Below are 20,119 nucleotides of genomic sequence, written 5' to 3'. Positions count from 1 at the left end.
CCTCCTCCTGGAGGACAAGGCTCTCAGGTGGACTCACCAGCCAGGCAGAATGAAAATCCTGCTCCTCCTCCTGGAGGACGAGGCTCTCAGAAGGACTCATCAGACGGGAAGGATGAAAATCTGGATAATCCTCCTGGAGGACAAGGCTCTCTGGAGGACTCAGCAGCCGTGCAGGATGAACATTCTGCTCCTCCTACAGGAGGACAAGGCTCTCCTGAGGACTCAGCAGCCGTGCAGGATGAACATCCTGCTCCTCCTCCCGGAGGACGAGGCTCTCAGGAGGACTCAGCAGCCGTGCAGGATAAACATCCTGCTCCTCCTCCTAGAGGACCAGGCTCTCCTGAGGACTCACGTGGCGGGCAGGTTGAAATTCCTGCTCCTCCTCCAGGAGGACGAGGCTCTCAGGAGGACTCACTTGCTGGGCAGGATGAAAATCCGGCTAATCCTCCTGGAGGACGAGGCTCTCACGAGGACTCACTAGCTGGGCAGGATGAGAATCCTGCTAGTCCTCCAGAAGTCTCCCGTCCACTCGAACCCTCACCAGCCCTGCAGGGGGCACTTGGCGCTGCTCTGGCCAAATTCCCGGACACTGATGTGCCTTTCCCTGTGCTAGATGGCAACGTTGTCCCGGCCTCTGCTGGGGACAAAGGGCCCGAGGAGCATTCAGCAGCCCTTTGGGGAGTGCCTGCCCTGACTGCTCCCGCACCCCCTGTACCAGGTCCTGGCCTGGCTCTTTCAAGAACCCTCGGCCCAGTTCCAAAACCACCTTCCCCAAGGTCCCCTCCGCCCCTGCCAGTGCCCTCCCCATCAGCTTCCCCCAAACCCCATCCCCTTGCTCCCCCTCCTGACATGGACGCTCCTTCCCCTCTCCTGATTTCTCTTTGGAGATGTGTCCAATTTCTCTTTCTGACTCATGTCATTTATGCTATAGTTCACTTTGTGTTTTGAGCCTAGAGTTGTTAGAACCTTGAAACAAAATAACAATAAAAAAAGGAAGTAGTTATTGATAGGGAAGTAATAAAAAGCACAAATTATTAAATAAAGCTAATTATTCTCAATCAATCATTGAGAAGCGAGAAGTGATTTGTGTGTGTGTGTCTTTTGGCCTTTGTCTTCTGTCTTTTGAGGGCTTCCCCCATGGCCTATGGAGGTTCCCAGGCTAGGGGGTGGATCGGGGCCAGAGCTGCCGGCCTCCAGCACAGCCAGAGCAACAGGGGATCCAAGCCGCGTCTGGGACCCACACCACAGCTCACGGCCACGCCGGATCCTTTCCCCTTGGAATGAGGCCAGGGATGGAACCCGCTGCCTCAGGGATACACGTCGGGGGCGAGACCTGCTGAGCCACGACGGGAACTCCGAGAGCCAGGAAACCATTGGAGGACCGTCCAATGTCAGCTGAATTGACGGCAGGGGCGGGGGTTGTGCACTTGTGCACAGCAGCTGCCCTTTCACCAAGCGCAGGGTCGCATTCATTCTTGGATGTGGTTGCACAGTATCCAGATCATGCTGATTCCCAGAGCTGAGGAATGACAAGGTTACCATGGTTTAAACATGCCCACCAAAGCAAACGGGCTCATTCCTCGGGTTGAGGGGCCCCATCCAGGTCCCATCTCGTTGCGTTGGGGCGGAGGGACTTGCTCTCTCAACCTGTTTCTTCTGCAGCCGTCTTGTACCTGCCCTCATGTGGACAGGAGGAGAGGTTGCTTCAACCACCTCCCCAGGGAGCCAAACCGGCAGCAGGAGTTCAAGCCATCCGTGCACTCGAACACACATACAAGTGTGGGCACGGATCTGCTTAGAGCGTTTCACATCAAACTTGAAAGGTGAGAAAAGGACGTCCCATCCTGGCACAGCAGAAAAAAATCCCACTAGGACGCATGAGTTTGCATGCTTGATCCCTGGCCTCCCTCAGTGGGTTAAGGATCTGGCATTGCCATGAGCTGTGGTGGAGCTTGAAGAGGAGGCTTGATCCAGCGTGGCTGGGACTGGGGCATGGGCTGTGGCAGGCAGCTGCAGCTCCAACTGGACCCCTTCCCTGGGAACCACCATATGCCCCGGGTGAGGCCCTCCAAAGCAAAACAGAAAAAGGAAGAATGAAAGAGTGTAAGATAAGAAACAAAACAGTGAGAGAAATAGAAAAAACATAAGGAGAGACTGTTGGGGCTTGGCAGAAATCAACCCACCCGGTATCCATGAGGATGCAAGTTCCATCCCCGCCCTCGCTCACTGGGTAAATAATCCAGGGCTGATCTGTCTCCTAGCCTGGGAACTTGTATGTGCCTTGCCCTGTGGCCCTAAAGAGACAGACAGCAAGACAGAAAGTAACACCAGACGAAAAAGCAAGGAAGCAAGCAAGCAAGACAGCCAATACCAAATGGGATGAGAGAGAGAGATGGCCCAGATCTCTGCCTCCCCAAACCCTGGGCCCGAAAAGCGGGGCCACTCTAGTAGGTCCTGGGTGTCTCCTCCCCTGCGGGGGCTGTGGGATGGTGGCATGGCTGAGGGACAGCGAGGCTTTCCGGACCCTGATACAGGCTCTGTCCTCCAGCCAGGACCCAGGGATTCCCCTTGGCAGTCCAGCTCATCCACGGCTGACAGAACGGACCCTTCCGGGCCTGTGACCCTCACGGCTCCGGGAGGAGGCCAAACAGCCAGGCAAGGCCCCCAGCGGACGAGCGGGTGCTGAGCCGAGTGGGGAGGGTCAGGCAGGGGCAACGAAGGCATGGAGAAGGGCTCGACGAGATCCCGCAGGAGCCAGGGTCCCATGGAGGCCAAGGGGGCAGGGGCAACGTGGCAGGGCCGCCCGGGGGAGCAGCCCTGGAAGAGGCCTGCTGAGGCGGGTGGCGAGGTGGCCGGCAGGGCTGGAAGCGCAGAAGGAGACCTTTGGGGGCATGTGCTGCCGGGGGTGTGCCAGGCTCCTCTGGCCAGCCCCACATCTGGCTTTGGGCCCCTGAAGAGGGATGCCATCATCCCAAGGACCCGGTGAGCTGGAACCCAAGCCTGGACCTGGCTTCTGTCCCCAGAGTGGCTCGCGCCTTGTGTTGAAACAAAAGCAAGGAGGGTCAGAGTCACTCCGAAGGAGAGCATGATGTGGATGGGATTTGATTGGATGCTTGTGTATTGAGGGCTGCAACCTTGGCACAGGGAGGGTTCCAGGCAAGGGGTGGAATCGGGGCTACAGCTGCTGGGCTGGGCCACAGCTACAGCCACAGCCATGCAGGATTTGAGCCACATCTGAGATACATACCACAGCTCACGGCAATGTTTATTACACATTGAATGTACATATGTATATAAAATTTTTTTTGGTTCTTACCTGTACCTGTTGAATATGGAAATTCACAGCCAGGAGGGATGGAATCTGATCTGAACCTATGACCTACACCACCATTGCTGAAATGCCAGATCCTGTCCCCACTGCACAGGGCTGGAGATCCTACGGGTGCCTCCACAGACACGACTGGATCATGACCCCACTGAGCCCCAGGGGGAACTCCAGCCAATCTTTTGGAAAATAGATCTTCCTATTAGGAAAGAGAATATGTGTATACGTCCAGATGGAACGTCCATCCTTATGAGGAGTTCCCGTTGGGGCTCAGTGGGAAGGAAACAGCCCAGGATCCATGAGGACACAGGTTTGATGGCTGGTCTCGCTCCATGGGTGAAGGAACCGGCATTGCCGTGAGCTGTGGTGTAGGTCGCAGACGAGGCTCCAATCCTGGATTGCTATAGCTGTGGTGGTGGCCGGTAGCTGCAGCTGCAATGCCACGCCAACCTGGGAACTTCCATATGCCACAGGTGAGGCCCGAAAACACAAATACAAATGAAGAACGCGAATTCTTAAGAAATCCATTTTGGAGAAAAATGAAACTTTGTGTTTGTGTGTGTGTGTGTCTCTTTTTTCTTTTGTCTGTTCAGGGCCGCACCCTCGGCATGTGCACCCTCCTTTGCTAGAGGTCCTATGGCTAGTGGACATCGTTTTGGAAATCCTAGCTAGTCAGGGCCCTCCGAGTAGAAAAAGACAGAGAAGGAAGCCACACTGGAAAGGAAGAAGACAAGCCATCCCTATTTTGAGATGAGAGGATCCTATACCTAGAGCATCCTCAGGACACTCCCAGGAAACTGGTAGAGCTCATCAGTGAATTTGGTAAGGCCACAGGATACACCCGTACTACCGAGAAATAGACTGCATTTCTATATACCAACAACGAATGACCGGAGAGAGAAATTACGGGAGAATCCTGTTTACTGTTGCATCCCAAAGAGTAAAATACTGAGGAATACACCTACTAGAGAGACAAGAGACCCATGCTCTGAAAACTCAAAGATGCTGATGCAAGAAATCAAGGATGACACATATCGATGGAGAGACTCGCCATGCTCTTGGATTGGAAGATTCCACATGATCATAATTGCTATCCTACCCAAGCGCATCCGCAGACTCAATGCAATCCCTATCCACGGACCAAGGACATTTTTCACAGAACTTGAACAAAATATTGTAAAGTTGGTTCGGTAGCACAAAAGCCCCAGAAGAGCCAAAGACATCCTGCAAAAGAGAAATGGAGCTGCAACAGTCAGGCTCCCTGAACTCAGACTATACCATAAAGCAGCAATCCTCAAAACCGCACGCTGCTTCCACAGAGAAAGACATGTACATCAGTGGAACAGGATGGAAAGCCCAGAAGGAAACCCCCCTCGCACCTACAGCCAACTCATCTGTGTGACAAAGGAGGCCAGACTATGCAGTGGACAAAAGACCGCCTGTTCAAGAAGGGGTGCCGGGAAGACGGGACAGCCCCATGGAAAAGAATGAAATGAGAACACTCCCTAACACCAGACACAAAAACAAGCTCCAAATGCATCAAAGACCTAGAGACACGACCAGACACTATAAAACGCTTAGAGGAAAACATAGGCCAAACACTCCCCAACATAAACGACAGCAACCTCTTCTCAGACCCACCTCTTAGAGCACTGACGATAAAAACAACAATACACCAATGGGACTCAAGGAGCCTCAAGAGTTTCTGCACAGCCACGGAAACCCCAAACCAAACAAAAAGACTTCCCCCGGAACGGGAGAAAATCTTTGCAAATGAATCGACCCACAAGGGATTCATCTCCAAAATTTATAAACACCGCCCACCACTCCATACCAGAGCAACACGGCAACCCCTTCAAAAAATGGAAAGAAGATCTCAACAGCCAATTTTCCAAAGCAGACTTATGGGGGCAAAAACAAAACAAACAAACAAACAAAACACCTGAAAAGATGTTCAACATCACTCACTGCTAGAGAAACGTGAATCAAAACCACCGTGAGGTTCCACCTTACACCAGCCAGAACGGCCATCCTCAAAAGGTCTACAAACAATGAGTGTTGGAGAGGGTGTGGAGGAAAAGGAACCCTAGGACACTGTTGGGGGGAATGTCAATGGGTGCAACCGCTGTGGAAAACAGGATGCTGATGCCTCAGAAAGCGAAACATAGAACCACCACCCTTGGATCCAGCAATCCCACTCCTGGGCCTCTATCCAGAGAAAACCATGCCTCGCAAAGACACAGGTACGCCACTGTTCATCGCAGCACTCTTTGCAGTAGCCAAGACATGGAAACCACCCAAGTGTCCATCGACAGAGGAATGGATCAAGAAGCTGTGCTACATACACACCATGGAACATTCCTCAGCCATTAAAAGGAAAGAAAGAAGGGCATTGGTAGCAACCTGGATGGACCTGGAAATCATTGTCTTACGGGAAGTCATCAGACAATGAGACCCCAACATCAAAAGCTTTCCGTGACATGTGGACTCTAAAACAGGGCAGAAGGAACTTCTTTGCAGAACAGATCCTGACTCACAGATTTTGTAGAAGTTATGTTTAACAAATGAGACAGTTTGTGGGGGTGCGTGGTTGCACTGAGCATTTAGGATGGACGAGCTCTACGAATTGGTTGTGATGATTGCTAGACACCTTCAAACGTAATAAAATTTCTTATGTATTTAAAAAATTAGTAGCAGCGCCTTTCCACCCCACCTGCCACTGGGGACCCATGAAGATGATCAGGATTTGGGAGCTGACCAGAGGCACACAATTCCCACTTGTGGCCTGGTGATCGTATTTCATCCACCCAACACCCCAGTCCATGAAGGTGATGGCTGTTGTTAAGCCTATCTTTTTTCGGTTTCTTTTTAGGGCTGCACCTGTGACATATGGAAGTTCCCAGGCCAGGGGTCCCATTGGAGCTATATCAGCTGGCCTACACCACAGTTGCAGAATCACCAGATTCAAGGCAGGTCTGCCACATACACCTCAGCTCACGGCAATGGCAGATCCTTCACCCACTGAACGAGTCCAGGGATCGCGCCCAGGTCCTTATGGATGCTAGTCGGGTTTTCTCCCACTGAGCCACAAAGGGGAACTCCTCATTAAGCCTGTCTTAGGCCGACAAGTGAACCGAGGACCAGAGAAGTGACGTGACTTGCCCAAGGTAGCACAGTTGTCCGGGAAAAGTCCAAGACCTAGCCCCTCATCATTACGGGGGCTCATCCATGTGATTCTTGTAATTCTGGTTCATTCGCTTTTACTGCTGTGCAGTGTTCGCTGGGTGACTCTCCCAAGCTTATTTCTCCATTTGTCTGTGAAGGGACATCTCGATGTTTTCCACTGTCTTCACTGTAATTCTTGGGCACCTAAGCATCTGTTCATACAGGGAGATACCATCTCCTTCTGCCATGGGTGAGAGAATTTTTCTAAGACGGAACCGGAAGAATCGATTTGCTGGGTTGTGGAGCGTGTGCATCGTTTACTTTACAAAATAGAGCTAAATGACTCTTCCAGGGGATCTCTCGTCCACCTGTATGAGAGCACCTGTTGGTCCACCCACATTTGACCTTGTCAGACTTAAACCTTTGTTCATTTTCCCATTTCGTGAGTATGAAACAGCATCTCCTTGCTGTTTGTGTTTCTTTTCAGTGGCGGTTGGTGAGGTTGAACATCTTTCATGTTGGCTAGCGTTTGAGTTTCCTCTGTGAGTTGCCTGTCCATTTTCCTTGCCCATTTTCCCACTGGGTGTGGAGGGATTTCTTAGAGAGCGTGGCGGCAAATTCGTTCTCAGTTGCACACTCGGCAACCGTCTAGTCTCAGCCCTTGGCATATCTCTTCATTTGCTCCTGGAGTCTCTTGATTTGAACAGGTCTTTTTATTTTTTTGAATTTAAATGAACCCATTCCCTTTTCCTGGGGAAAACCAAGGATTTCTAAGGGACGGTGGTGGGAGAGAGAGAGGCTGTGGGTGCTTGTGGGAGGGGAGGTGTCTGCTGGGAATGAGGATGTGTGTGTGTCTGGGCTGGAAAGCTCTCAGGGCGGGTGGGAGCTGCGTGGTCCCAGACCCCCGTTAGAGGACGTGTCAGAGGCATGTGAGGGTGGTAGGTCCTCCCAACTGGGTGGCCATGTAGTTTTTCATTTAAACTGGGACACTTTTGGAGTTCCTGTCATAGCTCATCAGTTAACGAAGCTGCCTGGTATCCAGAAGGATGTGGGTTTCATCCTTGGCCTCCCAACATGGATTAAAGATCCGAAGATGCCTTGAACTGTGGTTTACGTCGCAGGTGGGGCTCAGATGTCACCACCTGGGCAGGACAACCCTGCAGCTGCTCCTGCAGGAGGCCTGGGTCCTCATGAGGACTCACGAGCCCTGAGGGAGAACCTGCCACTGCTCTGGAGAATCCCCAGACACTGATGTGAGATTCCCTCTGCTGGTCGGAAACGTTACCCCAGCCTTTGCAGGAGAACATGGCCCTGAGGAGCTTTCAGCAGCCGTGCAGGGAGCGCCTGCCCTGACTGCTCCTGTACCCCCTAGACTAGGTCCTAGCCTGCCAATACCAAATGGGAGGAGGGAGAGAGATGGCCCAGATCTCTGCCTCCCCAAACCCTGGGCCTGAAAGCGGGGCCACTCTAGCAGGTCCTGTGTGTCTCCTCCCCTGCGCGGGCTGTGGGGTGGTGGCACGGCTGAGGGACATCGAGGCTTTCCGGACCCTGATACAGGCTCTGTCCTCCAGCCAGGACCCAGGGCTCCCCCCTGGCAGTCCAGCTCATCCACGGCTGACAGGATGGACCCTTCCGGGCCTGTGACACCCACGGCTCCGGGAGGAGGCCAAACAGTCAGGCAAGGCCCCCAGCAGACGAGCGGGTGCTGAGCCGAGAGTGGAGGGTCAGGCAGGGGCAACGAAGGCATGGAGAAGGGCTCGACGAGATCCCGCAGGAGCCAAGGTCCCATGGAGGCCGAGGTGGCGGGGGCAGCTTGGCAGGACCCCCCAATGAAAGCAGCCCTGGAAGAGGCCTGCTGAGGCGAGTGGCGAGGGGGCCGGCAGGCCTGGCAGGGCAGAAGGAGCCCTTTCGGGCGCGTGCTGCTGGGGGTGGGCCGGGCTCCTCTGGCCTGCCCCACATCTGGTTTTGGGCTCCCCAAGAAGGCTGCCGTCATCCCGAGGCCGCGGTGAGCTGGAGCGGGGCCCGAGTGGGAACCGAAGGCTGGACCTGGCTTCTGTCCCCTGAGTGGCTCGCCCCTTGCATTGAAACAAATGCAAAGTGGGTCGGAGTCACTCCAAAGGGAAGGATGATGTGGATGGGATTTGACCGGATGCTTGTGTATTGAGGGCCGCACCCGTGGCACAGGGAGGGTCCCAGGCAAGGGGTGGAATCGGAGCTGCAGCTGCTGGCCTGCCCCACAATCACAGCCACACCAGATCTGAGGTGCCTCTGCGACCTACACCACAGCTCACGGCAGGGCCGCATCCTTACCCGTGGAGCGAAGCCGCATTCCCTCGCATCTGAGTCGGGGTTGTTACTGCTGAGCCACACAGGAACTCCCAGTGGATGACTCCGTGGTTGGAGTCCTGTTACACCCACAACATCGTTTGATCCCCTCCTCCAACCAGCGAGGTCTATAGTACAGGTCGTTTTGGTCCCTTTTGATAATGAGACCTTTGTGGAACAGAGAGACGTCGCCAGCAGCTTGAAGCTGCGAGCAACGACCGGAGGCAGACACCCAGCGCTTCACATCCCGCCTGGGCCCTTCGCAGGACAGACAGTTGCCTCTCAGGGGCAGCCGAGACAGTCGTGCCCTCCACACTCGGCCCGGGTCTTTTTTTAATTTATTGTTCTTCTTTTCATTACTCAGATGAATTAATCACACCTGTTGTTGTATAATGATCATAACAATCCAGTTTCACAGGATGTCCCCTTTATAACCCAAGCACATCCCCCACCCCCCAAACTTTCTCCTCTGGAAACCGTAATGTTTTCAGTATCTGTGAGTCAGCATCTGCTCTGCAAAGAAGATCAGTCTGCCCTTTGTTCAGATTCCACGTGTCCCTGAAAGCATTTGATGTTGGGGTCTCATTGGATGGCTGACCTCCCTTAGCATGCTAATTTCTGGGTCCATCCATGTTGCTAAAATGGCTGGTATGTCATTCATTTTAGTGGCCGAGTCACATTCTGTTGTGTGTATGGACCACATCTCCTTGATCCACTCCTCTGTCGATGGACACTTAGGTTGTCTCCATGTCTTGGCTATTGCAAAGAGTGCTGCGATGAACACCGGAGTACGGGTGTCTCTGCGAGTCATGGTTTTCTCTGGGTAGAGGCCCAGGAGTGGGATTGCTGGATCAAATGGTACTTCTAGGTTTCGTTTTCTGAGGCATCTCCATCCTGTTTTCAACAGTGTTTGCACCCATTTACAATCCCACCAGCAGTGTCCTAGGGTTCCTTTTTCTCCACACCCTCTCCAACACTTACTGTTTGTAGACTTTTTGCTGGTGGCCGTTCTGGCTGGTGTAAGGTGGTACCTCATGGTGGTTTTGATGTGCATGTCTCGAAGGATGAGTGATGCTGAACATCTTTTCATGTGTTTTCTGGCCATCTGTATGTCTTCTTTGAGAACTGTCTGTTGAGATCTTCTTTCCCTGTTTGGAAGGGGTTGTTTGCTGTTTTGGTGTGGAGCTGCAGAAGGTGATTATAACCGTTAGGAGGAACCCCTTGTCAGTTGCTTCACTTGCAGAGGTTTTCTCCCATTCTGTGGGAAGTCTTTTCATTTTCTTTAGGGTTTCCTTTGCTCTGAAGAAACTTTTAAGTTTGCTTAGGTCCCATTGGTATGTTTCGGTTCTTAGTGTCATTAGTCTTTTTGCCTTTTTTGTTGTTGTTGTTGTTGTTGTTGCTATTTTTTGGGCTGCTCCCGCGGCATATGGAGGTCCCCAGGCTAGGGGTCGAATCAGAGCTGTAGCCACCGGCCTACGCCAGAGCCACAGCAACGCTGGATCCGAGCCGAGTATGCAACCTACACCACAGCTCACAGCAACGCCGGATCGTTAACCCACTGAGCAAGGGCAGGGACCGAACCCGCAACCTCATGGTTCCTAGTCGGATTCGTTAAACACTGCGCCATGATGGGAAATCCCAATGTCATTAGTCTAAGAGGTGCATCTGAGAAGATGTTGCTCTCGTTTATGTCGGGGAGTGTTTGGCCTATGTTTTCCTCTAGGCGTTGCAGAGTATCTGGTCGTCTCTCTAGGTCTTTAATCCATTTGAAGCTTATTTTTGCGTCCGTTGCTAGGAAGTGTTCTCATTTCATTCTTTTCCATGTGGCTGTCCCGTCTTCCCGGCACCCCTTCTTGAACAGGCGGTCTTTTGTCCGTTGCATAGTCTGGCCTCCTTTGTCATAGATGAGGTGGCTGTAGGTGTGGGGTGGGTTTCCTTCTGGGCTTTCCATCCTGTTCCACTGATGCATATTTCTGTCTTTGTGCAAGTAGCGTGCGGTTTTGAGGATTGTTGCTCTGTGGTATAGTCTGAAGTCCAGGAGCTCGAATCCTCCAGCTCCCTTTCTCTTTTTCAGGATGTCTTTGGCTCTTCTGGGGCTTTTGTGCTTCCAAACAAACTTCAAAATGCTTTGTTCTGGTTCTGTGAAAAATGTCCTTGGTGATTGGATGGGGATTGCATTGACTCTGTAGCTTGCCTTAGGAAGTATAATCAGGTTGATAATATGAAGTCTTCCAATCCACGAGCATGGTATAGCTTTCCATCTATTTGTATCATCTTTGATTTCTTTCATCAGTGTCTTAAAGTTTTCAGAGTACAGGTCTTTTGTCTCTTGAGGTAAGGTTCCTCCTAGGTATTCTATCCTTTGGGATGCAATGGTAAACGTGAATGCTCCCCTGATTTCTCTTTCTGCTCTTTCCTTGTTCGTGTATAGAAATGGCATCGATTTCTGTGCATTAATTTTGTATCCTGTGACTTTGCCAAATTCACAGATGAGCTCTCACAGTGTTCTGGGAGAGTCTTTAGGAGTCTCTAGGTATGGTATCATGTCGTCTGCAAACAGGGATGGTTTTACTTCTTCCTTTCCAATTTGGATTCCTCGTATTTCTTTTCCTTCTCTGATTGCCATGGCTAGGACTTCCCAAACTATGTTGAGGAGTAGTGGTGAGTGCGGACATCCTTGTCTTGTTCCTGATCTCAGCAGGAATTCTTTCAGCTTTTCGCCGGTGAGCATCATGTTTGCTGTGGGTTTGTCATCTACGGCCAGCTTTTCGCCATTGAGCATCATGTTTGCTGTGGGTTTGTCATCTACGGCCTTTATGATGTTGAGGTAGGTTCCTGCTATGCCCACTTTCTGAAGGGTTGTTATCAGAAACTTGGGTGTTGGATCTTGTCAAAGGCTTTTCCCGCATCTCTTGAGAGGATCATGTGGTTTGTCTTCTTCGGTTTGTTAATGTGGTGTATCACACCGATGGATTTGCAGATATTGAAGAACACGTGCGTCCTGGGGCTGAATCCCACTTGATCGTGATGTACAATCCTTGGACCGTATTGATGGATGCGGTTTGCTAGTAATTTGTTGAGGAGTTTTGCATCGATGTTCCTCAGTGAAATTGGCCTGTAGTTTTCTATTTTGTGGTGTCTCTGTCGGGTTTTGGTATCAGGGTGATGGTGGCCTTATAGAAGGAGTTTGAGAATATCCCTTCCTCTGCAATTTTTGGAAATGGTTTCAGAAGGATAGGTGTTAGCTCCTCTCTACATGTTTGATAGCATTTGGCTGTGAAGCCATCTGGTCCTGGACTTTTGTTTGTTGGGCGCGTTGTAATAGCAGTTTCCATTTCAGTTCTTGTGATTTGTCCATTCATCCTTTTCACTTTTCTTTTCACTGGAACTGGGACACTTTTGGAGTTCCTGCCATAGCTCATCGGTTAACGAAGCTGACTGGTATCCAGAAGGAGGTGGGTTTCATCCCTGGCTTCCCTCCGTGGGTTAAGGATCCGGTGTTGCCATGAACTGTGGTGTACGGCCCAGGCGGGGCTCAGATGTCACCCCCTGGGCAGGATAACCCTGCAGCTGCTCCTGCAGGTGGCCCAGGCCCTCATGAGGACTCACCCCCCGGGCAGGACGAACACACTGCTCCCCTCCCAGGAGGCTCATCCCCTCATGAGGAGTCACCCCCCGGGCAGGATGAAATTGCTGCTCCTCCTCCTGGAGGCCCAGGCCCTCATGAGGACTCAGCTTCCCGGGCAGGATGAACACATTGCTCCTCTCGCAGGAGACTCAGCCCCTCATGAGGAGTCACCCCCCGGGCAGGGTGAACCTGGTGCTCCTGCTGCAGGAGGCCCAGGGCCTCATGAGGACTCACGAGCCCTGCAAGGAGAATCTGCCACCGCTCTGGCAGCTTCCCCAGACCCTGAGGAGAGGTTCCCTCTGCTGGTTGGAAACCTTTCCCAGGCCTCTGCAGGAGAACAAGGGCCCGAGGAGAATGCAGCAGCCCAGCAGGCAGAGCCTGCTCTGATGGTCCCAGCACCCCCTCTCCTGGGTCCTGGCCTGGCTGTGGCAGGAACCCCAGGCCACTTTAGAAAAGCACCTTCCCCAAGGTCCCCTCAGCCGCTCGAAGGGCCCTCCCCATCAGCTCCCCCAAAACCCCAGCCCCCTGCTCCCCCTCCCGAAATGTTCTCTCCTTCCCCTCTCCTCATTTGTCTTTGGATGTCTGCTCAATTTCTGTTCCTCTTCCATATCGTTTATAGTATATTTGACTTTACGTTTGAAGCCTACAAATTGACCATTGACGAAAAAATCAAACAATAAAGTAGTTATTGTTAGGAAAGGAAAAATACAGACACAATAAATAAAGTGAATCACAAGGAATTCATTCTTTGAGCAGAAAGAAACGATGTTTTGGTGTGTCTTTTGTCTTTTGAGGGCCGAACCCTGAGCATGTGGATGTGGCCAGGCCAGGGGGTCCATCAGAGCCAGAGCTGCCGGGCTCCACCACAGCCACTGCAACAGGGGACCTGAGCCACGTCTGCGACCTACACCACAGCTCACGGCAGGGCCGGATCCTGAACCACGGAGCGAAGCTGCATCCTCTTGGATCCCAGTCGGGGTTGTTACCACTGAGCCACGACGGCAACTCCCAGTGGATGATGACTTGGTCGGAGTCCTATGACACCCACAGCATCGTTTGATCCCCTCCACAAACCAGTGAAGCCAATAGCACACGCTCTTTGGGTCCCTTTTGGTAAGGAGAAGTTTGCGGACTAGAGCGACGTCCCCGGCAGCTTGAAGCTGCGAGCAACGAGCGGAGGCAGACGAAGCCAGACTCCCAGGACGTCCCGTCCCACCTGGGCCCTTTGCAGGACAGACAGTTGCTTCTCAGGGGCAGCCGAGAGAGTCGGGACCTTCACCCTCGGCCCGGGATTAAAGGAATGGTCGCCAAAGCTTTGGCAGGCTTTTCCCCCTTGCAGGGTGAGGGAGGCCCGTCGAGGCCAGCCCCTGGTGTCCACGGAGCCCTCAGGCTGCTGGGCTCCCATGGGGGCCAACGAGCGTGTCTGCTCACTGTGCACTGGGGAGTGTCCATGCCGGGGCAGCCCAGGTGGGAGGTCCTACACGGTGGAAGGTCCTGGGAGTTTGGAGTGGAGGTCTGTCCTAAGCCAAAACCTCAGTCGAGAACTGAGCCGCCCGAGTTTTCCAAGTCTTCCTCATGGCCAATAGTTTTTCTATAATCTCCTGAGTTTGGGTGAGGTTTTTTGTTTGTTTGTTTGTTTGTTTGTTTTTTGCACTGGAGGGTCCACACCCACCGCATGTGGAAGTTCCCAAGAAGGGGTGGAATTGGAGCTACAGCTGCCAGCCAGAGCCACAGCCACAGCCACAGCCAGAGCCACAGCCCCAGCCCCAGACATGTGGGATCCGAGGCACGACTTTGACCGACACCACAGCTCACGGCAATGCCCAAACCCTGACCCCCACTGAAGTGAGGCCAGGGCTCAAGCGTCCATCCTCACGCATCCTAGTCCCATTTGATTCTGCTCCACCAACAGGGGCATGACACCAGTCTATATTTAAAGTATCATACATGTACATACATACATATATGTATATATATATGTATGTACACGGATATATGTATATGTGTGTGTGTGTGTACATTCATACATACGTCTATATATATATATATATATAGAGAGAGAGAGAGAGAGAGAGAGAGAGAGAGGGAGAGAGGGAGAGGGAGAGAGAGAGAGAGTTCTCAGCTGCATCTGGATCATATGAAAGTTCCCGGCCAGGGATGGAATCTGAGCTGAACCTGTGACCTACACCACCATTGCTGAAATGCCAGATCCTCTCCCCACTGCACAGGGATGGAGATCCAATGGGTGCCTCCACAGACACGACTGGATCATGACCCCACTGAGCCCCAGTGGGAATTCCAGCCAATGTTTTTGGAAAGAAGCTCTTCCTATTAGGAAGGAGAATATGTGCATATGTCGAGGTGGAAAGTTCATTGCGATGAGGGGTTCCCGTTGGGGCTCAGTGGTAAGGACCCTGCCTAGTAGCCATGAGGACACAGGTGTGATGGCTGGCCTCACTCCGTGGGTGAAGGATCCGGCATTGCCATGAGCTGTGGTGTAGGTCCCAGAGGAGGCTCGGATCCTGCATTGCTATGGCGGGGGTGGAGCGGGGGAGGCCAGCAGCTGCACCTCCGATGCCATCTAGGCCCGGGTACGTCCCCTATGCCACAGGGGTGGCTTTCAAATGCAAACAGAATTAAAGAGAGCTAATGCTTAGGAAATCCGACATGGAGAACAAGGCAACTTTGGGTGTGTGCGTGTGTCTGGTGTTGTTTGTCTTTTCAGGGCTTCCCCCTCGGCATGTGCAGAGTCCTGTGCTAGAGGTCGTATTCCTAGTCGACATAGTTTTGGAAGTCCTAGCTAGCCAGGGCCCTCAGAGAAGCACAAGACACAAAAGGAATCCTCATGGGAAAGGAAGAAGTCAAGGGATCCCTATCCGCACACGACATGATCCTATCCCCGCAGACCCCTCAAGACGCTCCCAGAAAACGGTGAAAGCGCCTCAGTGAATGGGGCCAAGTCGCAGGAGGCACCATGAAGGCACAGAAATCAACTGCCTTTCTATACCCTGGGAACGAGAGCTCCCAGAGAGACATCGGGAAAACGATCCCATTTGCCGGCACCTCCCAAAGAATAGACGACTGAGGAAGAGACCTCCCTAGAGAGACGCAAGACCCGTCCTGGGAACCCCCCAAGAGGCTGATGCAAGCAATCCAAGAGGACACAAACCGATGGCAAGACACACCTTGCTCTTGGATTGCAAGAGCCTATAGCATCCCAAGGACCATGCTCCCCAAGGCAATCCGCAGAGTCACCGCCATCCCTGTCAAATGCCCAAGACCGCTGTTCACAGCACGAGACCATGGGGTTGGTGGGGGAGGGGAGCTGGAGCAGCCCAGAGGGACCCTGGGGGAGACATGGGGAAGGAGGAAGGCCCGTTGGGGGGACCCCAGGAAGTGACCTCACTTCCCTGGCGACAGAGGCCAACGGAACCTGGAACCTGGGGAGCCGGGCACCTACTGGTCCAGTCCAGGAGAGGACGGAGGAGGGATGGACTGGCTCTGCTGCATCCCGCTCTCCCGAGGCCGAGGCCAAGGCCGAGGCCGAGGCCACAGGCGTCGTCACGGCAGAGATGGCCTCTGCCAAGCCTGCAGAACCTGGATGAGAACGCGAGGCGGACGCCTATGGGCCGTTGCCCGCAGGGACCCAGAGGTACCACCGGGAGAGGGAGCTCCAGCCAAGGGCAGGGACCTCTCGGAGCCCACACGGGAGCCCCAAGCCCCCTCCCTGGATGACTTTGTGCAGAGGCGGGTGGTGAGGGGTGGGCCCACCTCAAGCAAGAGCCGGCTGACGCGGGCTTGGAGGCCTGCTGGGCAGGGCCTGTCCACACCCCGGGACCCAGCTGGCTGGGGAGAAGCAGGGGGCTGCGGGGGGTAGGTGTGGAGTCAGGGCCGAGCCCTGCGTGCAAGCGGTACCCCCAGCCCTCCAGGGGGCTCTCGTTCCTCCCGGGTCAGGGGGGAGCCACTGGTGAGTGGCAGGGGTGTGGTGTTTGAGCAGGCAAGGCCTCCCCTGATCTGGGAGCAGAAGGTCAAGGGGGCAGAAGAAGCAGCGAGAAGCTCACAGCGAGGGCTCTGACGCCTCGGGGCCGGGCCCTCTGACGCTCACTGTCATTGCAGAGTCCCCCACCCGAGACCCGCCAGGAACAGGGTGAGGAAGGCAGAAGGCCACCCGAGGAACCTCCACACAGACTGCTCCCCGGGGTCCTCTGCCGGGCTGGTGGGGAGCGCAGGAGCGCCAGCTGTGGCCATGAAGACACCGTCCACATGAGCCTGACAACCCTGGAAGGCCTGGCCCCTCCTGAGGCCCAGCCTGAAGGTGAGAAGAGGGGGCCGGGGCTCTGGCCACGTGGGGGGAGCTGAGGTGTGGGCCGCACAGCGGGGAGTCCCCAGACGATGGTGTTGGGCCAGGAGCCAAGATGAAGGCACACGCCCCGCCTGCATGAGAGCACAGCCAGCAGGTGCTGGCTGGGACCAGTTGGGAAGGCTCTGGGAAGACTGCTCTCCTTGGAAGAGCACATGGCAAGGCGGGCAGGCACCAAAGCTCTTCCTCTCTCACACCTCCAGCAGGAGACCTGGAATCCGAGGCCAAGACGCCAGCCGAGCGGAAAGACCCTGGAGCAGCCCCCAGAGGAGGTCCAAGACCACAGGAGGACTCAGCACCTGGGCAGGGAGGAAATGTAGCTCCTTCAGAGGGACACTCATGTCCACATGGGGACTCACCTCCCGGGGAGAATGAACACTCTGCTCCTCTCCCAGTAGGCCCAGCTCCTCTTGAGGTGTCACCACCCGGGCAGGGTGGAACCAAGGCGCCTCCTGCAGGAGGACCAGGCCCCCATGAAGACTCAACTCATGGGCAGGATCAACCTGCTGCTCCTCCTGAAGGCAGACCAGAGCCTCCTGAGGTCTCACCTCCCGGGCAGGATGAAAATCCGGCTCCACCTCCAGGAGGACGAGGCCCTCAGGAGGACTCAGCAGCCTTGCAGGATGAAAATCTGGCTCCTCCTCCTGGAGGACGAGGCTCTCAGGAGGACTCAGCAGCCACGCAGGATGAAAATCCTGCTCCTCCTCCTGGAGGACGAGGCTCTCAGGAAGACTCACGAGCGGGGAGGGATGAAAATCCTGCTCCTCCTGCTGGATTACGAGGCTCTCATGAGGACTCACTAGCTGGCCGGGAGGAAAATGCTTCTCCTCCTCCTGGAGGACAAGGCTCTCAGGTGGATTCACCAGCCAGGCAGGATTTAAATCCTGCTCCACCTCCTGGAGGACGAGGCTCTCATGAGGACTCAGAAGCCAGGCAGGATGAACATCCTGCTCTTCCTCCTGGAAGACCAGACTCTCCGGAGGACTCACGAGCCGGGAAGGATGAAAATCTAGTTCCTCCTCCTGGAGGACGAGGCTCTCATGATGTCTCTACAGCCGGGCAGGTTGAACATCTTGCTCCTCCTACAGGAGGGCGAGGCACTCATGAAGACTCCCCAGCGGGGCAGATTGAATATCCTGCTCCTCCTCCAAGAAGACGAGGCTCTCATGATGTCTTACCAGCCGGGCAGGATGAACATGCTGCTCCTCCTACAGGAGGACGAGGCTCTCAGGAGGACTCCCCAGCCGGGCAGGTTGAAAATCCTGGTGCTCCTCCTGGAGGACGAGGCCCTCAGGAGGACTCACGGGACGGGAAGGATGAAAATCCTGCTCCTCCTCCTGGAGGGCGAGGCTCTCAGGAGGACTTACTAGCTGAGCCGGATGAAAAACCTGCTCCTCCTCCAGGAGGACCAGGTTCTCAGGAGGACTCACGATCCGGGAAGGATGAAAATCCTGCTCCTCCTCCTGGAGGGCGAGGCTCTCAGGAGGACTCCCCAGCCGGGCAGGTTGTAAATCCTGGTGCTCCTCCTGGAGGACGAGGCCCTCAGGAGGACTCACGGGATGGGAAGGATGAAAATCCTGTTCCTCCTCCTGGAGGACGAGGTTCTCATGATGTCTCGCCAGCCGGGCAGAATGAACATCCTGCTCCTCCTACAGAAGGACGATGCTCTCGGGAGAACTCTCCAGCCAGGCAGGATGCATATCCGGCTCCTCCAACAGGAGGACGAATCTCTCATGCAGACACACCAGCCCAGCAGGAGGAAAATCCTGCTTCTCCTGCGGTTGGACGAGGCTCTCAGGAGGACTCACCAGCCTGGAAGGATGAAAAACCTCCTCCTCCTGGAGGACCAGGCTCTCAGGAGGACTCACTAGCTGGCCGGGAGGAAAATGCTTCTCCTCCTCCTGGAGGACAAGACTCTCAGGTGGACTCACCAGCCAGGCAGAATGAAAATCCTGCTCCTCCTCCTGGAGGCCAAGGCTCTCAGAAGGACTCATCCGCCGGGAAGGATGAAAATCTGGAAAATCCTCCTGGAGGACGATGCTCTCTGGAGGTATCACCAGCTGGGCAGGGTGAAAATGCTGCTCCTCCTCCTGGAGGACCAGGCTCTCAGGAGGACTCACGTGGCGGGCAGGTTGAAAATCCGGCTAATCCTCCTGGAGGACGAGGCTCTCATGAGGACTCACTTGCTGGGCAGCATGAAAATCCTGCTCCTCCTCCAGGAGGACGAGGCTCTCATGTGGACTCACTTGCAGGGCAGGATGAAAATCCGGCTAATCCTTCTGGAGGACGAGGCTCTCCCGAGGACTCACCAGCTGGGCAGGATGAGAATCCTGCTAGTCCTCCAGAAGTCTCCCGTCCACTCGAACACTCGCCAGCCCTGCAGGGGGAACTTGGCGCTGCTCTGGCCGAATTCCCGGACACTGATGTGCCTTTCCCTGTGCTAGATGGCAACGTTGCCCTGGCCTCTGCTGGGGACAAAGGGCCCGAGGAGCATTCAGCAGCCCTTTTGGGAGTGCCTGCCCTGACTGCTCCCGCACCCCCTGTACCAGGTCCTGGCCTGGCTCTTTCAAGAACCCTCGGCCCGGTTCCAAAACCACCTTCCCCAAGGTCCCCTCTGCCCCTGCCAGTGCCCTCCCCATCAGCTTCCCCCAAACCCCATCCCCTTGCTCCCCCTCCTGACATGGACTCTCCTTCCCATCTCCTGATTTCTCTTTGGAGATGTGTCCAATTTCTCTTTCTGATTCATGTCATTTATGCTATAGTTCACTTTGTGTTTTGAGCCTAGAGTTGTTAGAACCTTGAAACAAAATAACAATAAGAAAAGGAAGTAGTTATTGATAGGGAAGTAATAAAAAGCCCAAATTAATAAATAACACTATTTATTCTCAATCAATCATTGAGAAGAGAAAAGTGATTTGTGTGTGTGTGTCTTTTGTCCTTTGTCTTCTGTCTTTTGAGGGCTTCCCCCATGGCATATGGAGGTTCCCAGGCTAGGGGGTGGATCGGGGCCAGAGCTGCCGGCCTCCAGCACAGCCAGAGCAACAGGGGATCCAAGCCGCACCTGGGACCCACACCACAGATCACGGCCACGCCGGATCTTTCCCCTGGGAATGAGGCCAGGGATGGAACCCGCTGCCTCAGGGATACACGTCAGGGGCGAGACCTGCTGAGCCACGACGGGAACTCCGCGAGCCAGGAAACCATTGGAGGACCGTCCAAAGTCAGCTGGATTGACGGCGGGGGTGGAGGGTTGTGCACTTGTGCACAGCAGCTGCCCTTTCACCAAGCGCAGGGTCGCATTCATTCTTGGATGTGG

General features: G+C 54.3%; 1 protein-coding gene across 1 annotated transcript; it reads left to right on the top strand.

Annotated features, from left to right (window-relative positions):
- Positions 1-15,877: 15,877 nt before the first annotated feature.
- Positions 15,878-19,717, top strand: LOC146396431 (uncharacterized). Its single transcript, XM_084997527.1, has 4 exons — positions 15,878-16,095; positions 16,560-16,758; positions 17,010-18,055; positions 18,308-19,717. The coding sequence occupies exons 1-4, from the start codon at positions 15,934-15,936 to the stop codon at positions 19,580-19,582; spliced, it is 2,682 nt and encodes an 893-aa protein (XP_084853653.1). The 5' UTR covers positions 15,878-15,933; the 3' UTR covers positions 19,583-19,717.
- The last annotated feature ends 402 nt before the right edge of the window (positions 19,718-20,119 follow it).

Source organism: Sus scrofa, chromosome 14, assembly GCF_054392235.1.
Source record: "Sus scrofa isolate SSC_HxYL_T2T_F1_AM1 chromosome 14, Sscrofa_HxYL_maternal_Yorkshire_Landrace_v2.0, whole genome shotgun sequence".
Classification (NCBI taxonomy): domain Eukaryota; kingdom Metazoa; phylum Chordata; class Mammalia; order Artiodactyla; family Suidae; genus Sus; species Sus scrofa.
Note: the sequence above shows the minus strand (reverse complement) of the source record. Positions and strands in the feature narration are given on the sequence as shown.

Bases quoted from the DNA above. Each gene is read 5' to 3' on its own strand.
- LOC146396431 (XM_084997527.1), top strand. From the start codon at position 15,934: ATGGACTGGCTCTGCTGCATCCCGCTCTCCCGAGGCCGAGGCCAAGGC. The intron at 16,759-17,009 runs GTGAGAAGAGGG...CACCTCCAGCAG, and splicing joins TCCTGAGGCCCAGCCTGAAG to GAGACCTGGAATCCGAGGCC. The intron at 18,056-18,307 runs GTTGAAAATCCT...CCAGCCGGGCAG, and splicing joins AGGACTCCCCAGCCGGGCAG to GTTGTAAATCCTGGTGCTCC.